The sequence below is a fragment of the Eschscholzia californica genome, unplaced genomic scaffold, assembly GCF_041429995.1.
Source record: "Eschscholzia californica isolate CP2 unplaced genomic scaffold, dmEscCali1.0.p SCAF_3, whole genome shotgun sequence".
In the NCBI taxonomy this organism is placed as follows: Eukaryota; Viridiplantae; Streptophyta; class Magnoliopsida; order Ranunculales; family Papaveraceae; genus Eschscholzia; species Eschscholzia californica.
In genome coordinates this window covers 2,777,380-2,792,629 of record NW_028238420.1, presented here as the reverse complement: position 1 = coordinate 2,792,629, position 15,250 = coordinate 2,777,380, and the positions used below count along the sequence as shown (strand labels likewise).

General features: G+C 34.6%; 3 protein-coding genes across 4 annotated transcripts; 1 reads left to right on the top strand and 2 right to left on the bottom strand.

Moving 5' to 3' along the window:
- Positions 1–4,798: 4,798 nt before the first annotated feature.
- Positions 4,799–7,271, top strand: LOC147547675 (uncharacterized). The gene is made up of 2 exons (XM_086672127.1): positions 4,799–6,042; positions 6,197–7,271. Exons 1-2 carry the CDS (start codon positions 5,047–5,049, stop codon positions 6,932–6,934), a joined length of 1,734 nt encoding a protein of 577 aa, XP_086528253.1. The 5' UTR covers positions 4,799–5,046; the 3' UTR covers positions 6,935–7,271.
- A 4,510-nt stretch (positions 7,272–11,781) lies between these two features.
- On the bottom strand, positions 11,782–13,448 carry LOC147547674 (L10-interacting MYB domain-containing protein-like). 2 transcript variants are annotated; one of them, XM_086670257.1, is made up of 3 exons: positions 13,238–13,448; positions 12,428–12,748; positions 11,782–12,351 (listed from the first exon to the last, which is right to left on the bottom strand). In XM_086670257.1, exons 2-3 carry the CDS (start codon positions 12,746–12,748, stop codon positions 11,782–11,784), a joined length of 891 nt encoding a protein of 296 aa, XP_086526383.1. In that variant the 5' UTR covers positions 13,238–13,448. The 2 variants fall into 2 exon arrangements, with proteins under 2 accessions (XP_086526383.1, XP_086526384.1); XM_086670258.1 differs by lacking the exon at positions 13,238–13,448 and having other exon boundaries at positions 12,428–12,809.
- A 116-nt stretch (positions 13,449–13,564) lies between these two features.
- Positions 13,565–15,176, bottom strand: LOC147547673 (uncharacterized). The gene is made up of 2 exons (XM_086666041.1): positions 15,166–15,176; positions 13,565–13,949 (listed from the first exon to the last, which is right to left on the bottom strand). Exons 1-2 carry the CDS (start codon positions 15,174–15,176, stop codon positions 13,565–13,567), a joined length of 396 nt encoding a protein of 131 aa, XP_086522167.1.
- Between the last annotated feature and the right edge of the window lie 74 nt (positions 15,177–15,250).

Below are 15,250 nucleotides of genomic sequence, written 5' to 3'. Positions count from 1 at the left end.
CTCTATCTCTCTCTCTCTCTTAACTTGTAGATCACTCGCATCTCTCTCGTGTAAACATATCTCTTTAGATTAGTTTCTCCTTTTTTTCCTCTCTCTCACTCTCTCGTAGTCTTTATCTTTGTTTATCGCAGTCTCTATCCCTCCCTTTCTCTTGCAGTCTGTATAAATCTCTCTGTGTAGAATACAGAGTTCATTGCATCGAAAGAAAAACAAGGGATTGAATTTTAACTTTTGGTTGGGTTATAAGAAAGTCAGGGAGTGCCTCCAAAAAATAATACAATTTGGACTTCTTGGTTGCCCTAGCTTCATCTCTCCCACATTTCAGTGGAGAGTAATCGATTGAGAGAAGGCATTAGATCAAAAACAACTTTAGGTGTCCTAGCTTCAACAATACAATTGATTGGTCATGATAACTTCAAGATCTGGGGTTCGATTTTTCAATTTGGGTTTAGCTTCACAACCTCTCCATCTCCCGGTATCCCTTCCTGCAATTTGGGTTTTAAGAATCAAAATACATTTTTGGTTCAATCAAGTAACATGAATCAAACTGGTTTCAAGACCCAAATCGACCAGCTACTTCTTCATCTCCATATCCTATTTCAATTCTTTTAATCTCCTTTAAAACTTGCACTTTCTCTCTCTAGAACTTATTAATAGTGTGGAAAAGAAGATTGCTTCCAAAACTTATTAACAGTGTAGCAAGAAGCAATTGGTAAGTAGTAACAATCTGAACCTAAAAGCAATTTTAATTGGAAGCAATCTTAACCCGATCTTCTCTAAAACTTTTGTTTGTGAATTAAGTTTTGATCTTGTTTAAATTCGTATTGATCTTGATGTGAATTTCACATTAAGTTCGAGTTTGCTCCCAAATTTCTAATTAGGGTTTCAATTTTTTCCCAATTTCATATTAGGCTTCATACATGAAGCTATCTTAACCTGGATTTCATGATGATGAAAATTCTGAAGGAGATGATGGTGAAGAAACTATATTTGATATTGATGTTAATGATGAGGATTATTAGCCCAAGAAGTTGATTAATCGGTCTACGGCAGTGATGAGGCTCACGCAAGATTCTTCAAGAGACTGATTGAGAGAAAAAGATTAATACAAGTTGCAGCAGATTGAGAGAAAGGGATAGATTGGGAAACTTGCAGAGAAATAGAGAAAGAGAGATCTGAAAGGAAAAGTCAGAAAGAGGAAGAGATGGTCGTTTAAGAACGAGAGGATGAGATGAGAGAGTCGGGACATAAAGAGAACGAGATGAAGAAATAGTCAGAGGGCGGGGATTCCATTTTGAGTTCTTTTCCCACTTTTTTTTTTATCATGAGAAATCATATTGAAAACCACTTTTCCAACCTTATTTTCCCATCAATCAAATAGACTCTTAGTTAAATCTGAACCCTCAAACTTTGAGAGGGTAAATCTCAATCATTAGAGACAAAGATGGGAGGGCAAATCTTTGCCAATTCCTCCCTTATTATATAGACTAGGTATAACCCGTGCCCAAGGCACGGAAAATTTGGTTAATTACAACGGGTATGGGGTAAAATTTATTCCGAAACTAAAATAGTTTAGAATCGAAATGAAGTCGGTAAACACCTTAAATTCACAAAATTTAATTTGATATAATAAATCACAAATTTATAAGAAAAACGTACACAAAAATTATTATTCGTGGAGGACACCGATATGCACAATAATATCGCAAGAAAGATATCACATGTTGAGAAATTCAAACATTTCTCATTTCATATTTCGAACATGTAGTAGTGAGATAACTAAGCATCAAATTAAGTGCAAATCACACTATTGAGTAATAACTTTCCTAAAAGGTTCATTAAAATCTACTTGTTTTTACAGAGGGTATTGAAAACTCGAACTTTGGGATAATAGAAAACATTACTTGGTTAACTTTTATCAAAGAAAATAGAGAGATATACTTTATTATAAAGTGTTAAGTGGATAAAATTGATTAACTACTACTGCTATGTGGTTTGAGTTTCAAGTCTGTAAAGGATGAACTTATTAAAAAAAAGTCAAGAAGCATTTGATAAAAAATTTATTCTTTACATCATTTACGTAAGAAGTCTTAATGGAAAACTAACCAGAGATGAAATTGTATTCGTGCATTACATACTATCGAAGAAGGAAAATAACAAATTGGCGTATCCTGCATTTATATCTTGAATGAGCATAAGGTTTAAGATATCAATTCCCATTTTTCACACGGTCAGCCTTTGCTACTCGTAAATCAGTTGAAAAACTCCAAGCATGAATAAAGAAAGTGTTGGAAGTGAAGTAGAACAAAGATTTAATTTTTTTTTTAACTCAAAGCATGTCTATTATCACCAATGAAGATTATAAAGAGAGATTCAAGGTCCAAATTCCGCTATGAAGTTAAGATCTTACATCATTGAATGATATATTATTACGTTTTTCCTCTTTGAATGTTTGCCGAAACTTTCTCTGATTGTTTCACAAAGTAAGGAAGAAATCAAAGACTATTAGAAGATCCAGCTTTTCAATCAAACCAGATAGATCAATAGAAATAGGAAGTAAATCTAAATTTTTAAAGGAAAGAAAATATGTTCTAATATATTTCATGAAGTGGAAAAAAAATTAATACAAAAATCCGTGAAAACAATCTAAATAAATAAATTTAAAAACTAACTAAAATTGAATCTACAAAAATTTAAGAGCATTTCTCTTGGTTGATTTCTTTTTCTGAAATTGTGGCTAGTCGTTCTTCGGGACTCTATACCAAATACAAAACGAATAACTTAAAATATAGATCTATGAAAAATAATTTGAGTTCAATTTATTAGTCAGGTAAATTAAATAGAAAATACCTTGTAATCCATTCTGAAGATACTTTAACAATTACCTGAAGCGTAAAATATAAGGACCACAACGATCAACATGAAAGTTAGATAGAGCCAACACAGGATCAATTTTGATTCAAAATTGAACACAAAGAACCCAATCATTGAAAAAGAAGTAAAAGAAAGAGGCAAGGTCTAGAAAAATAAAATATAAACTCAATTCATCCATTATATTAAGGTAATTATAGACAAAATAATCAAACTCCTGATCATCCTCAGTAATATAAACATATAAAAAGTCTTATTATAGACAAAATATTAACAAATCAGAGTGACTAACAAAACTAAAAAAAAAAACTAATATCATCACGTAGGAAAACAAATCGAACGATAAAACGATCAATCTATGGACAATAAGCATGGTGCTCGATCAAGTTAGAAAGAAGAATTCTCATGCAAGTCTTGAAATTCGGGAAAGCTAAACAATCACATTCGAAAACAACAATATTAAGAGGGAAGTAATTCATACAAATCTAATTAATTTCTCTACTTTTGAATGACAATTTGTCGAGAAATTGATTTGAGGGACAAACTAAGCTAGCATGAACTTACGGTTACAAATTAGTTTCCGCCAGTTAACAGAGAGATAAAGTGTAAAGAACAAAATTGAAAATAAGTATTAATAGAAAGAGATTTGTCGAATTACTTATTAGCTATTTCCTAATGTGTAGACATTTGGTTTCCAAATTAATTGAAATTTGGTTTTCGAATCAATTGTTTCCATCCACGATATATTTCCATATGAAATTTCCATTATGATAAAGTGTAAAGAACAAAATTGAAGATATTTAATGTATGATTTATAATAGGGAGCTTTTATAGGGCCTCCCTATTTTTGTTAAAAGGCCCCCCTCAATGATTATTTCTCAAGTGAAATGGTTCATGGGGGGCCTTTTAACAAAAATGGGGAGGCCCTATAAAACTTCCCTTTTTAATATTGCTCGGGCAATATACATCATTCTATAGTTTCCAAATTGTTGTGTTCCATAATATGGCAATGTGTATTAAATTTATCTGTTTCCTAATTAGTTGTTTCCAAATTAGTTTCCATCGGTTGGTACTAAGTATGAGAAATTGGTATCTATCTTTTTGTATGATGGATTTGTCCAAATTAATAGAAAAGGATGTATTGTAAAAATCAGAGGGTCTCTAGACAATATCTTTTATTAATAGAAAAGGATTGTATTGTAAAAATTAGTTATTTTGGTGAGAGAGATAGATTTTAATTTGTTTTCTAACCTTTATAATTTTTTTTTTGTGAATTAGTTATTTCTTTCTTTATTTAAATAGGTTAGATCGTATTGACTAATATAACTCTTCCTGATATTCGGTAAGTTTTTCTCTAATTTTGTTTCCAATTCTAAATCGAAGGACCATATAATAGGTTAGATCTTATTGACTAATATAACTCTTCCTGATATTCGGTAAGTTTTTCTCTAATTTTGTTTCCAATTCTAAATCGAAGGACCATATTATAAATTTAAGGAAGGATTGCTAAACAAATATTACGATATTTATTATATATTTTATTGAGAGAGAGTGATTTTTATTAGTTATTATTTTTTTATATTATTTTTTTATTTCTTTTCTCTTAAATTAATTATTATTTTATTGAGAGAGAGAGATTTTAATTTCTTCTTTTAACTCTTGAATTTTATTTTGTTTCTTTTTTTCTTAAATTAGTTATTTTATTTCTAAGAAGTAAAAAATTATTGTTTTTTAAACAGGTAACTTTATCTCTACGAAGGACTATATTTTAAATTTTGAGAAGGACTAATAGACAATATGTATAATTAAATAAAGATGTTTGTCTTTCCCTTCTGTTTTATATAATAGATTAAGGACATTATATGATTTCTCTTTGATAGGCTTTAACTGGAAACCTACCGACCCATAGCCCATTAAGAGTTTAACATCACTAATAAAACGTAAAAACTCAGTTCAACAACAAAAAAAAAAAAACGTAAAAACTCCAGGGTTTTATCAGTTCTCCTTGAAGAACCAGTTCGTTCTCTCTCTCTCTCTCTCTCTCTCTCTCTCTCTCTCTCTCTCTCTCTCTCTATATATATATATATATATATATATATATATATATCCTCCACCTGGATTCAGACTTTCTCTCTCTCTAGATTGATTGTCTTCCTCATTGATTTCTTCACAACAATGGGACCGAAGCTCATCTCCATATCCAGAAGGTATTTCAGATTATCCTCTATTTCTTCATCTACTTGTATTTTTCAAAGTAGAAATGCATCATCCGCCATTACAAACACTTCTGATAACTCCTCAGCATCCAAAGATCTTACCTTTAAATCCTTCCTCTCCCCTTTGTTTAGAAGCATAAAAAAATCCCCAAATCTGTTTCCTTCTTACTCTATCTCTACCCTTAATAGGTTGATTCGTGGTCAGCCCATCAATGGTTCAGATTTAGAATGGGATGAAGACGGTGGTCCCATGACTGACTTCTTAACCAGATTCTCTTGGATCATGAAAGTTGAGCTTTTTTATGCATACCCATATATTGATAGAGAAGTCATTAATGCAATGCTTTTGATTATAATATCAGAGTTGGAAAAAGGTGGACTTGCAGAAATGCTTGATTCACCTTTTGATATGCCATCTCAAAATTTTAATCAAGGTTTCTGGAAAACAGTTTGGGAAGTAAGTAATTCAGTATTTCTAGATATGTTAGAGGAAAAGAAATATTTTAAAAAGACTCCTCCTAGTTATGTTGGTGGTATAAGAGGAGGTACTTTGAGAAAGGTGATATTAAAATGGACAATAGCTGAAATGCAAGAATTTGAAGCTACGAAAGCAGCTGGAGAGACAGTTGATAATGATGAGGAGAATGTGGAAGAGAAGTTAATACCTAAGGTTAAATATAGTATTTATGGTCTTGATTTATCAGATCCAAGGTTTGCTGATATTGTTGATAGAATTCATGAAGCGGACAAGCGCATTACCCCTGGAGAACCCAAGGAGATCACTGGAAAATGCAAGATGGTTCATGATAAAATCTTGTCATTGAAGACTGAGGAGGAGGAGGATTTACTAACTTCACTTTTGACTGAATGGACTGAGATTCTTCAACCCAATAAGATTGATTGGCTCATTTTGCTTGATAACATCAAAAAAAGAAATTTGGGTTTATATTGTAAGGTCAGTTGCTTATCCCACTTTTTTGTTTCTCATTTTTAACCCATAATTTTGATTGATTTGTTATATCGTTAACTAAAAATCCTCCTTATTGATATAGCATTTGTGTAAACTTATATAAGATAGAACGTATATCTACTTCTGCCTTGTGGTGCAGATGGCTGAGCATGTCTTGGACGAGGATTCTTTCCAAGCAAACAGTCGTGACTACTTGAAGCTCATGCGCGCTCATACCAAGGCCAATCGACTAGATGATGCCGAGAGAATTCTTAGGAAGATGACTGATAAAGGTGGTACCCAACCAAACATCCTCACATCCACTATTTTGGTTCAAATGTACAGCAAGACATTTAATGTGGAACGTGCGAAGGCAGCAGTTGACGACATCATGACTGGAGGTTTTCCACCTGATTATATAACCAACAAATCAATGATCATGACTTTATTAAATGCAACCCAAAGGATTGATACCAAGATGCAGTTTTTAGATATGCAAACCGATTTGGAGCCTTGGGCGTTACTTGTCGAGGCCCATGGACAAGCTGGTGATCCAGAACAAGCAATACGCAACATCGATAATATGATAAGATTGGGTTATAGAAGACAAGCTGGTGTTCCAGAAAAAGCAAGGCGCACCATCGATATGATCATAAGTTTGGGTTATAGACCAGATGATAGATGCACTTCAAGCATGCTTGCTGCTTATAGGAACAAGAATCTTTTAGACAAGGCCTTGAGTCTATTTTTAGACCTTAAGAAGTCTGGGATTGTGACAGGGGCTTTTGCGTATACCGTCAGGATTGATTGGTATCGTGAGCTGGAGCGAGTAGTTGATAAAGAACTTTTGAGGAAAGTGAATGAGAAAGGAGGTACATCTCCTTTGAAAGCTATGTAGTTGGTCTCGGTCGAGAGGGCCCAAAATCTGGGGTCTTGTCTTGGTCTCGGGTCTCTCTCGAGACGAGACTTGACCGAGACGCCGAGTTAGGGTTTGGTCGAGAATCTCGGTTGTCTCGGCCTAGGACCGAGACAACATGTTTTAATTTTAGGAGATTTTGACATTGACCCCCGGTATTATATTGATATTTGGACTACACCCCCGTTTTTGTAAAACTTCTGATTTACACCCTCAAGTGGACGGAAACCGTTAAAACACTGTTATGTTTGGAGTGTGTGAATGACACGTGCGAATCTGGATGAGGTTACCCTTCTCTATAATAAAATTTCCAACTCAAGTACATCTTCCTCATCATCTTCTCCTTCATCATCAATCATCTCCATCACAAGCACAAAAAAAAACCCACCATCGCCACTCCACCTTCACTTATCACCATATCTTCATCGACCACCACATTCACCAATTACTACCACCATCATCACTATCAACTTAATCTTCTCCTTCACAAGCACCAACTTAGTGATTAAGAATGAAGAAATTGCAGTAAGATGAACTACTAGCAGCTTATTCTTCCAATTCAATGATTTAAACATATAAACGACCAACTCTTAGTGATTACTCTAATGGTGAAATTCATCGAGTCTGCCGCCATTTTCTAATTTCTCACCTTCCACTTTCAACTGCCCCAACAACAACCAAAGTTTTCCTTCCCAAAACCAAATTTCATAAACTATCCAGACCATCCAAGAAGAAGATGATTGGACATGATTATCATAAGTTAATTTTGTAATTGCACTAGAGAGATGTAAAAGTACCAATTTCATCAACACATACCTTTTGATAAGCTAAAACCCATGATTCTAATATTTGAAGATGTGTTATTAATTTAGTTAGGATTTTATCTCATAGCTGAACACACTGCAACTCCATCTTCTTTCATCGTGGTGGATGAATCATCTCGTCTTTGCATCGAGAAGGTTGATGAGAAATTAAACAAAATCAATTCCATATCATCTAGGATTTAGTTTGTTTGTAAGTTCAGAAAAAGCTGGTGATTTAGGTTCTGTGATTAAGTACAATTTCATGTCAAATTGAGAAGAATTCAGAAAAGGATACCGTGGAAATACATCACGTTCGGTTGATTCCCCAAAGTTGAAATTACACGAGAAGTAGATAGTGGATGAGTTCTTAAATTTTGTTTGAAACCCTAGAAATCTATATAAACTCCTGAAGAAGAGAAGATGGTTCGGCAATTCAAAAAATTTGGTGAAAAGTTTTGATGCAACTATATTAAATATTAGGTTTTTTGTTTCAACCGTTAGATTTTAAGAGACGCAAAGATCCACCCGATTAGAAAGGGCAAAATTGTCCTGGTTCACGCGTGCGTATTGCACACGCTCAAGTTCACTTAGAGTTGACCGTTTCCGTCCAAGTGGGGGTGTAAATCAAAAGTTAAAAAAAAAACGGGGGTGTAGTCCAAATATTAATATAATACTGGGGGTGTATGTCAAAATCTCCCTTTAATTTTTTGAAACTTTAAATCTAATTGTGTACCACTTAATAATCAACATACGATAATTAGCAATAATATTTATTGCTTTCTTAATTACTTATTATATTCTTAACAGACCGCGACAGAACCGTCATACTACTTACTGTTGCCTGGTTGTCAAATAGGCACTACCAATGGTTTTGTACCGTCATTAATTACTTCTTTTCAATAATGTCCTTGGTTTCTTACAAGTAGAATGCCTAACGTTGTTAGATTACTCAAAGTGTTATTTCCTTAATGGCCCCCTACTTTGTGACCAGCTTCCCGCCTGACCCCCCACTTTACGAGAAATACTCATATGGCCCCCTTCCGTTATAACACCGTTACTCTCTTTCCTCTATCTCATTTTCTCTCTCTGCCACATCATCTCACCTCGCCACATCATCATCTTCCCCGACCGGAGTCGCCGACCGGCCAAATTTCCGGCTGGCGACAATGAAAAAATCTAATTCTCTCTTCTCTCTCTCTAGAATTTTTTTTTTTAATTTCCTCACCTCTCTCTCTCTCTCTAAAACTCCGGAAATTTGGCCGGCCGGCGACTCCTGCCGGAGAAGATGATGATGTGGCGAGGTGAGATGATGTGGCAGAGAGAGAAAATGAGATAGAGGAGAGAGAGTAACGGTGTTATAACGGAAGGGAGCCATATGGGTATTTCTCGTAAAGTGGGGGGGTCAGGCGGGAAGCTGGTCACAAAGTAGGGAGCCATTAGGGAAATAACCCTTACTCAAAAAGGGTCCGATGTCCGTGCACAGAAGCCTCTAGGACACGACCGTGATGCACCAAGGCATCTCGGACCGAGCATCCGAGATGGCCTACGTGCTCTCCCAACCCGAGACACGTCTAGGACGCGTCCGACTGTTCAAACATCTCTCGGACTTGGAGTTCGAGAGGGTGCACAGATGACCCGATGGTCTAGACGCGTCTAGGACGCATCCCATCTGAGATGCCTATGGTCTGTCCTAGGTCTAAAGCGTCTAGGACGCATCTGACCCGACTAGGATGCGTCTAGCAAGGCTAGGACGGGTCTGACCAAGGAATAAAGGACGTTTGGAACGTGTTGTCCCTAGGTCCGGCCTATGACCAGGCTGAGGCGAGACAAAGTCAAGGGTTGACCCGAGACTAGTCAAACAACTTTGACCAGGGTTGACTTGGTTCTTTTCGAGTTCTTTTCGAGGGCTTTTAGGCCTTGACCTAAGTGGGAGTTTTTTCGACCTTTTTCTCCCGTGTTCAAGCAAATTTTTCATACATTGACCCGGACCATGCGAGGGTCCAAATGAAGTTTTTCCTTGAATCGATTTTAGAAATCGTTAAGGAAGAAACATAATGTGTCATTAGTCTGAATTTTAAGAAAATACACTTAAGAGGCCATTGGAGTGGTCCATACTGAGGAGGCAGGGAATTCATAATAATACGAACAAGAAAAGGCTCTTCTACATTCATACCAAGTACCTTAAGTCTCGCTGCAATGTTAGGCCTCATTTGGATAAGCGAAAATTTTCAGCAGCGGCTTTTTTTTTCAGCGCTTAAGTTTTAGTGCTTTAAAAAAGCTATATTTGAACGTTTGGTAATAATATTAAAAAGCGCTTTTTGTTACATAAAAAATTTTGTGGCGCATTTGGCAAAAATAAGCTAAAATTGCTTTTCTGCAATAATTGTATATTAAAACAAAGATCATTCCATATTTATAAGATAAATCTATTAAATTATTTATTGCAATTTATACGATCAAATCATTAAAAATAATTATTGTATCTTAATCAATATTAAAACAAAGTCTAAATTAATACATTTGTAACTTAATTACTTGCTTCCCAGTTTCCAGTAACTATATCATTTGCTATGGAATCACGAACAATGTCCATTTGTATCTGATTTTGCTGGTTAATTGGTTGAGAGCCATCGCGGTCTTCTTCATTCTCTTCAGGATTGTCATCATTATGTTCTACTGTTTCATCGTTATATTCTTGTAGCAACCAATCAGTAGCCATCTCTTGGCGAATGAAGTTGTGGACCGCCATGCAAGCCACAACTATTAATACTTGTTTTTCATATGGATATGGAGGCATAGATTTAAGAATTGGGAATCGCGCCTTTAATACTCCAAAGCACCTTTCTATAACACTACGTAGTGACGAATGACGATGATTGAACAATTCTTTTCGATTTCTTGCTTGACCACTACGACGAAAATCAGGAAGATGATACCGTACACCACGATATGGAGCCAAATAACCATTCATATTAGGATATCCAGCATCAACCACATAATATTTACCTATGATAAGATAAATTTACTGATAAGTTTATGTCGTGAAAAGCAAAAATACAAATTGAGAAATTACCTGTTGGTGGATGAGGAAAATTTGTTGAAGGGTTATTTATTGTTTCCAATAGAACTCGACAATCATTAGATGTTCCCTCCCATCCTGCCATTACAAAAGTAAACTTCATGTCAAAAGAACATACTGCCATCACATTTTGTGTGCATTGGCCTTTCCTCCCTCTAAAAGGTACTTGTTTTGCCAAAGGAATGTGTGCACTTATGTGTGTCCCATCAATTGCTCCAATGCAATCCTACAATTAAAAAGAAATTCAAATTTTTAGGTAGCATAAATTAAATTATTTTACATAAGAGTGATTAAGTAAAGTTATTACCTTGAAAAATGGCCAATACATTGAATTATGACGAATATGAGAGGGGACGACATCAAGTGAAGGAGGTTTTATAATCAAAGTTGCAAATTTGGCCATGGCTTCCAGAACAGAATTGAAATGGCGACTGATGGTTTCTCCAGAGTGTTGAAAACGGTCGCACATCATTGAATTTCTCTCATTATGACCAATAGTCATGAGAAATATTGCCATCTGCTCTTCAATGGACACATGTCTTGTATTCTTCAAAAACCCTTTTTCTCTAAGTGTGTGGCATAAGCGTATGAACACATGTTGATCCATCCGCAACAAATCACGACATGGTTGAGGGTGCCCATGTAAGAGTTCCATTACGTATGCATGCCCTCTTAAAATAGACTTCCTAACTGGATTCTTAATTATATATGTCTGACTATAATACTCTGCCACACTAGCAACTGCAAGAATAATAGCATTTTCTTCATCTGAATCCATTGACTCTGTCGAAGACGAAATAACATATTAATATGAAAATTGTTTGAACATCTTTCAATAAATAACTAGAAATATAATTGAATAATAAAAAAAAAAATCAAACTTGGGTGCTAGAAATCTACAGTAAAGTTTATCTAAATTGTATGAATTAAATAAGAAATATCATCTTCTAATTGCAGTGTCGCCTTTGTAACCAATCAAATCGAACTTCAGGTGGAAGCGACATAAACACTTCCCTTACATCTTTGTCCATGAAACTCTCTACGGCCGCAAAATACAATCCACTTCCTACTGGTATTGCATCTTCCATTCCGGTTAGTGTGTCAATGCATTCTTTAATTGTATGCACTTTTTCCGTATTTTTAGTCCTGTTTTCAACTGCCTCAACTAGTTTTTCCATTGAATTGCTGATCTTAGAGGCTCCAGACAATCTTCTGCGCTTTTGACCTTGTAATGATTGTCCAGTACCACGTTGAGTTTCATTTGTCTCTAACACAAAATCATCATCCGAAGATTGTTGTTGCGTTTCATAAGTTTGGGTATCAACCGTAGATCGTCTTTCATGGATATCTGCATTTGTTCGGGTTTCTACTTCTAAATTCTGAAGAAATGATGGCATTTCACCAGAATTAGGAGTGAATGTCGTGTTGCCAACAGCAGTTGTATCGCCAAAAAGATAATCGAGTTCTTTTTCAAATTTTAGGCCCGAGTCTCGAAATTCTACAGCCTTTGGGTATGTCTGTGTCAAGATGAATATAGATTAGATTAAAATATAAATTATTAACCACTGAAATTATATTAATACAATAATTTACCTTGATAAAATCATTCCAGAAATCATCTCCAGCAGATATTGTACCGGTTATCGGATCCCAACCAGAACCTGTTTTGTTAATCAACTTGTGCCATAACTTCCAAGATTCTTTTGTGGTATCCCAGTGGTTTTTCATTTTTTTTCTATCATATGACTTCTTTGTCTTGGTGAAAAACTTATCGCAAAGATTTTGATACCCTTCCTTGTTCAAGTGTGTCCCTGGTCTGTTACCTTTTTGTACTTGTTCTAAACATAAGTAAACAAATACTTTGTGAAGTTCATGAGTCCAGTGTGCCCTAGTTGTATTGCTAGTTCCCGCCATCTTCAGTTGATAATTAAAGTTCAATAAGTGTTTAGAATACGATGAATCAGATTTAATTGTGTCTAACTAAATTAAAAACTCAAAGAATAACATGAGAAGAAATTACTAGTACAAACATACCTCATGTAGATAAAGAATAATTAAAAAATTAAAACATATGCAATGTAGAAAGATGATGACCATTAATGAGGGAAGGAAAATAGTACTTTACCAATTAATGAGGAGAGATAAAGAAGACTACTTTTTTTGTTTGATTTTTTTGTTGGACTACTTTTTTTGTTTGATGATCATACAAAGAAGTCATTACCAGTATATTATTTTGGAGAAAAGAGAGAGAAGAAACATAAAAACAATCAAAGGAGAGAGAGAAAGTAGTAGTACAATCAATTAATGTAGAGAGTGAAAGTAATAGTACAATCAATCAATGTAGAGAGTGAAAAAGTACATGCATTAATGAATCATAAAGAGGTAGAGAAAGAAAGAACATACCTGGTTTCTTTTCCTTGTACTTTTTCGGCAGGTTTCTTGAGGGAGAGAAAAAAAAGATAAAAACCCTACTTTGTTTTGGGTTGTTGAGCCTTCCGAATTTTACTCCGTGTGGCTTCCCGAGAAAGCAATGAGCCCGAAGCTACAAATTGTAGCTTCGGCTTTTTCGTCTAAAAGTGCTTTAATAGCTTATAAAAAGTCACTACTTTTTTTACCCAAACATTACCAAATTGAAAAGCACTTTTAAAATAGCCAAAAGCCGGCTTTTAGCCGACTTTAAGCTCATCCAAACGTGACATTAGTCATTTCAATTAAGTGCTCTTGCATATCTCACACACCATCATACTTTATGGTAGTGAGTTGAGCCATTAGTGTGCCAGCTAGAGACTTATCGGTTGCACGAAATCTCTCCTCAATTGCATTAATGAAGTCTTTAGCATTTTCAGTTTGAGGAAGGGATGACTTTATATTACTTGCAATAGTCATTCGCACAAACATCATGCTTAGTCTGTTTAATTTTTCCCAAACGTCAAACAATTTTTTTTCATCAGTGCTACTTGATACATTTAGAGTAGCAGGTCTCTCAGACATAAGGGTTTGATCTACATCAAGAACACCTAAAGTAAACTTGATATGTTCGCTCCATTCTGAAAAATTTGAACCAGTAAGCAAGGAACAGACGCAGCTTGCGAATGTAGGGATATCGGCGTAGATACTGCAAACATTTAGACAATATACTATAAGCAAGTTAACTATATCAAAATTTATCCTTTGGGTCTATACCATTCACCATTTAAATACCATACATAAATGAGTCCATTAGTGTATCGTCTAACCACAAAAAAGGTTCATCACCTTTGGGCAATAGAACCAAGTTGATTAGAGGGTACAAAGCATTAACAATAAGATTCAATCAACTTATAATTTTTCTTTGGAAAAATTACACGTTATCGAAGTAGTTTAATGCAAATTACTCGACATAAGTTTGGACGTTAATTAATTAACCTTCTTAAATATGTATTATTAGTTCAAAAGTCACTTTGGCAACCATTTTCACTAATTATACATATCATGGTTAAAATTTTGCTCTTATGTCAAACTTTCATTTAAAACTTAGATAAAAGACAATTTACATATACTTCATTATTTGACAAAACTTCAATTAGCCAACATAATGAACTTTAATATTGTCGTCTTACAAGTTCTAAAATTAACCTTTTGCCAGTTTTTATCGAAGATTCGAAAGGCGATAAAGACACATAAAGAAAGGTTTTCTTTAAATCAAAACCAAAATTCATTAGAGGTTTGTACTAACTTTGAACCAATACAAAAGAAGCTTTTATGAAACTACATGAGTTCCTTAAACCAAAAGGATTTAAGTTTTAAAATCAACTCATATAGCGTTTCAACAAAAAAAAAGTAACTCATATAGCTTCTTTCTCCATATTTCGAATTTGGCAAGAAATATAGATTAAACCCGATAATTGCCAAAACGATTTTGAACAAACATGAAGTCCACACCCAAAGCTCTGATACCACATGTTATACATTCTATAAGTAGTGTCCATGAGACAAAGTAATTCAAAATTTTCTCATGAACACACAAGAATCCAGGGTCATGTTTGTCACAAAATCAATATGAAAATATGAACATTAGGTAATTATTAACATGAAATAATTACATACCTCTCTCCATTGTAGAGATTAGAAATAACTTCTTACTATAACCAATATAAGCTCCTTATAACCAATAGGTTTAACACCTTACTTTCTACAAGATGAATTTGTATACTCTTTTCTCTTCTATTCTTCAATTACTAGTGATGGAGAGACTAGCTTGAGTTAATGAGCAAGAGCATAGCTATCATCTCATACTCCATCTCTATTTATACAAGTCTCTAATCCATCATAGAGTTTGTACAAGAAACTACCTGGGTGTCATGTCTCCCTTATGTGTCAAGCAACAAGACAACTAGTTTTCAAGACACAATACAAGTGTCCCTTATATGTCAAGCA

Coding starts and splice junctions, on each gene's coding strand:
- LOC147547675 (XM_086672127.1), top strand. CDS start 5,047: ATGGGACCGAAGCTCATCTCCATATCCAGAAGGTATTTCAGATTATCC. Junction 6,043..6,196: donor ATTTGGGTTTATATTGTAAG/GTCAGTTGCTTA, acceptor CTTGTGGTGCAG/ATGGCTGAGCATGTCTTGGA.
- LOC147547674 (XM_086670257.1), bottom strand. CDS start 12,748: ATGGCGGGAACTAGCAATACAACTAGGGCACACTGGACTCATGAACTT. Junction 12,352..12,427: donor TCTGGAATGATTTTATCAAG/GTAAATTATTGT, acceptor ATCTTGACACAG/ACATACCCAAAGGCTGTAGA.